Here is a 5,000-nt window from a genome sequence, read left to right as displayed (position 1 = left end):
CCCTCCCTTGCCACTTGTGTCAATACCACTTTTCCCCGATGGCAACGCACCATATATATTCGGGTTTTTTTCTGCTGCCGTCACATCTTTCTCCTATTTTCCTTTCCTTTCGTTTTTCCATCGGCATATTCCCGCCACAACCTACGTCAATACCTTTCTCGCTCCCCTGCGGCGGCGTCTCCAGTCAATGCCTTATCGCCGTTACCCGATATATCGATCCTCCTTGTATCAGTACATAGGCGATCCGATCCTTTTAAAATAATATCTTCACTTGTTTTGCCATAAGTCTCAATTCTTGACCTTGTTACCTTCACTCACTATACACATAAACAATAATAAAGTCTCTCTCTCTCTCTCTCTCTCTCTCTCTCTCTCTCTCTCTCTCTCTCTCTCTCTCTCTCTCTCTCTCTCTCTCTCTCTCTCTCTCTCTCTCTCTCTCTCTCTCTCTCTCTCTCTCTCTCTCTCTCTCTCTCTCTCTCTCTCTCCAACGCTGCCATGATACAGAAAAACGCTTCGCCTCATTCAGCAAGAGTTACAAGTCCTCTCCAAACATTTTCTTGTCCTCGTCCTTTTTTTTTCTCTTCTTCATCCTCTAAATGACACTCGGAAAACATTACCAATTTCCTCCTCGCAAACTTCGTCGCATATTTTTACACTTCCAACTTGTGGATCGAAGGACGGGAGGATGGGGGAGGGTGGAAGGGGGAAGGACTTTTACAGGGCATAGGTGTGTGTGTGGGGGGGGGGGGGGAAAGGGGGAGAGTTGAATAGAATTCGTAAGAGCACGGAAATAAAGAGCATCGGGAAAGAGATTTGGAAAGGGGATTGGCAAAGAAAGGAAGGATCTGGTGATGTTTGTTCACAGATGAGGAAGACGATGCTATTCCGGTGAGAAGAGGAGGAGGAGGAGGAGGAGGAGGAGGAGGAGGAGGAGGAGGAGGAGGGGGAGAAGAAGGAAGAAGAAGAGGAGGAAGAAGAGGAGGTGGAGACACAGAGGGCTAAGTAAAAGAAGTTGTTGAATTTTATCGATGAAACTTCTGCATTACTATGAGGCCGATAGTAAAAGTAATAGTGGTAGCAGTATTCTAGTAGTAGTAGTAGTAGTAGTAGTAGTAGTAGTAGTAGAAAGGCGACTCTCTACATTAACTTACAGCACTTGACGTAAACAATTATAAAAAGAAAATGTTATCTTCCTCCTCCTCCAGCATCGGGTCCGGGAGATATATTTACGAGGAGGCATCGCGGGGCCGCGGAGAGTAATGAGGTGTCATGCCGCAGGGGGCGTGTTTTTTAACAAGGGGACAGGCGGTCATTAATTATGTCGCGTGGAAGGAAGGGCTCGCCGTCTCGCTGGCCATGTCTCGCCATCACTCTTTCCACCATTGCTGAGAGCTGAGCATGGAGGAAGCGCACTTGCGGGAATCAGTGAGACTTAGAGAAGAGAAAGGAGGAGAGAAAAAAATATAGAAGAACTGGTTGACTGATGGGTAAAATAGAGAGACTAGAGAGGAGTAATGTGGAGGAAAAAAAATATAGAAGAATTGGTTGACTGATGGGTAAAATAGAGAGACTAGAGAGGAGTAAGGTGGAGAGAAAAAAATATAGAAGAACTGTTTGACTGATGGGTAAAATAGAGAGACTAGAGAGGAGTAAGGTGGAGAGAAAAAAATATAGAAGAGCTGTTTGACTGATGGGTAAAATAGAGACAGGAGAGGAGTAAGGTGGAGAAAAATATACACATTTAGAATTGGCTGACTTATGGGTAAAATAAATATTGCAAATTTGGTGGATTCCGAATTCCACGCCACGAAAAGAATCCAACCTTAAACAAAAACTAATACATAGCGCGTTTCGTTAAATATAAACAAATCCTATCCAGCCAGAAGAGGTTACATGAACACAGCAAGCAAATAAAATAAAATAATAAAATAAATAAAATTAGAAAAAAGTTGAAAAAAGAAGAAGAAAAGAAGAAGAAAAGAAGAAAAAAAAAAGAAGAATGATGATAGTAATAATAATAACAATAACAATAATAATAATAATAATAATAATAATAATAATAATGAAGATGAAGACGTCGTCGAGAAACACGAAACAGCCGCAGCCTCAGCACAGAAACAATCAAATCGCACCACAAACGTAAACACGGCAGCCACAACGAAGCCAATCACACCTGGATCACCACCTGCCCTGGGACGAAACACCTGGCGCGGCGGAGGACAGGTGTGGGAGGAGGAGGAGGAGGAATGGGAAAAGAAAGAAAGAAAAAGAAAGATAGAATGAATAAAAGAAAGAAGATAGAATTAATAAATGAAGGAAAAAAGAAAGAAACAAACAAAGAAAGAAAAAGAAAGATAGAATGAATAAAATAAAGAAAGAAAGAGAGATAGGATTAATAAATGAAAGAAAAATAAAGAAAATAACACACACACACACACACACACACACACACACACACACACACACACACACACACACACACACACACACACAAATCAATGGGACAAATCAAACCTGCCAGACGCAAATAAAAAAAAAAAAACAGATAAGACAAACACAAAAAAAGACGGACGGACAACAAGACAAGCAGAGATACACAGACACAACGCCAAAAACCTTGCACACAAAAGGTCTGGAGAAGCCTCGTGACGCAAAAAGGACAGACAGACAGACTTATATATACACAGGTGGACAGGTGGAGAGAAAAGCGAGGTAGATAAAAGAATGGATGAGGGAAAAGAAGGAACGAGCGAACGAAAGGAAGGAAGAATGGGAGAGAGATAAAGAATGAAAGAAAGAATAAAGGAAAGAAAGAGGAAGAAAGGAAATAATTGATAAAGGAGACGAACGAGAGGAAGAAAGAATGAAAGAAAGAGAGAATGGGAGAGAGATAAAGAATGAAAGAAAGAATGAAGGAAAGAAAGAGATAGAGAGGAAATAATGAATAAAGGAGACGAACGAAAGGAAGGAAGGAAGAAAGAATGAAAGAAAGAGAGAATGGGAGAGAGATAAAGAATGAAAGAATAAAGGAAAGAAAGAGATAGAAAAGAAATAATGATTATTACTATCATTACTATTACTATTATTATCATTATTATTATTGTATTAAGTCAGTACTGACGGAACTAATGCAAAAACACACCACGACGATATTCTCTCTCTCTCTCTCTCTCTCTCTCTCTCTCTCTCTCTCTCTCTCTCTCTCTCTCTCTCTCTCTCTCTCTCTCTCTCTCTCTTCTATCCCAACTTTCCACTCTTACGTTCCCCTTTCCTCCCTTGGGCTTCCTCCTCATCATTCCCTTCCTCCTGATCCTGATCCTCCTCCTCCTCCTTCTAATCAGCGCCGGCTCGGGGACTTACAGCCACCAACAGGGGACTTACAGGATACCACCACCCGATGACTTGGGGCTGAGCCATATCCTACCGCATGGGAGTGGGGACGCCGAGGACAAAAAGAGTGTATTTCTGTCGAGGCGATTCTGGGATGGGGGACACTGCAGGGAAGAGGTCAAGCTTATAAGGAGATGTTGAGAATAGCGTGGCAACCGTATTGTAAGAATACATGTGGACAATCATATCAAGCCATTACAAAAAGTCTAATGCTATTTGTATATGTATGTGTTAGTTAAATCTGTAAGACAGTAAAAACGTATACCTGATGGCCTCTTCCATTTACACACAAAACCCAAACCCAGGTTCGGGTTAAACCCAGAAATGGGTTTGGGTTCGTGCTGGTTAATGGAACGCCTGAATCGGCTTTTTGTTGTAAACAAGCATGGTGGACATACATGGAGCTTTGTATAGCTCTAACAGCCTTGCTATGCGGCAAGGAAGGCTGCTTGCGTTTTTGTATGCAACTGGAGCCTCTGCGTGAACAACCACTGTGTGACTACACCAAGGCCGGCACATTGCAGCGGCGGATATTCAAAATGCCTCTTGCTCTTGGCTCATCAAGTGGCCTCTTTTAACCCATTTTTTGCGGTTTTCAGCACATATCTATGTCTCAATGTAAGTCACCATGCAGTACTTGCCGTTTGGGGTCCTCTGATACCACCAGGGGACCTTAATTATAAGCAAAATATGATGAATAGAATAATTATTACAAAAAGATGTTAAATAGCATAAATAGTTATCAAAATCCCCGCCGCCAGAGGAACATGAACCCACCTCTACCCACCTCCCCACCAAGAACACAACAGATCACGAGTCATGCTGAGCCACCGTGACCCGGTTCTGAGTTAAGGGAAAGGCGCTAAATGGAACGGGAACCCACGGCCCAGAAACGGACCAGGCTAAATGGGAGAGGCCATACATGCATACACATGAAACTGAGAGAAAACAGCCTTGGAGAGCGGAAACTGCGAGAATCTGTGTGTGTGTGTGTGTGTGTGTGTGTGTGTGTGATGGGAACAGTGCGTGAAGGGAATTAGAGGCGGGCTCGAGATACACACACACACACACACACACACACACACACACACACACACACACACACACACACACACACGTGCAGGCAGACAGGCAGGCAGGGCGGGAATGAGATCGTATAATTTGCTACTGGGAGAGGAATTCGTGGTGTTGTGTTGGAGTTGGCGTGGCGTAGCGGAAGGCGGTGGAGGGGAGGAAGGGGGGAAGGGAAGGAAGGGGGAAGGTCGAGGTACTCACTGCATGTTGGTTTGTATTGTGTATCATGGAGGCAGGAAAGCCGGGAAGAGAGAGCGTATTTAGTGAAAAGAAGGGGAATATATACGCATACATTTGATTTATTGGGTTGTATTGAGTAGGGGGTGTTGCGTATTGCGTATGGGAGCCGGGGAGGCGTATTGAAGGTAACAATTAAGGCACTCACTCCGGTGGCTGAGGTACGGGGTGGAAGATGCATTATGGGGTGAGAGGGAGACAAAGGAGTGTGTGTACTGTGTAGGTGTTAAGAGTGAAGGGAGAATTGTGGGGCGAGGAGAAGGGAAGGGAGAGTTTGTCTATTTTGTATCGTGGGTGTA

At 43.7% G+C, this 5,000-nt stretch overlaps 1 protein-coding gene across 1 annotated transcript in view; it reads left to right on the top strand.

The window, feature by feature from the left end:
• Positions 1–4,883: 4,883 nt before the first annotated feature.
• LOC126991804 (neural proliferation differentiation and control protein 1-like) overlaps positions 4,884–5,000 on the top strand; it is a 13,207-nt gene continuing 13,090 nt past the window's right edge. The window contains exon 1 of the mRNA XM_050850477.1: positions 4,884–4,888. Coding sequence (XP_050706434.1) covers positions 4,884–4,888 — 5 coding nt within the window. The remainder of the gene's footprint in view (positions 4,889–5,000) is intronic.

Source organism: Eriocheir sinensis, unplaced genomic scaffold, assembly GCF_024679095.1.
Source record: "Eriocheir sinensis breed Jianghai 21 unplaced genomic scaffold, ASM2467909v1 Scaffold342, whole genome shotgun sequence".
Classification (NCBI taxonomy): domain Eukaryota; kingdom Metazoa; phylum Arthropoda; class Malacostraca; order Decapoda; family Varunidae; genus Eriocheir; species Eriocheir sinensis.
This window is presented reverse-complemented; position numbering and strand designations above follow the sequence as displayed.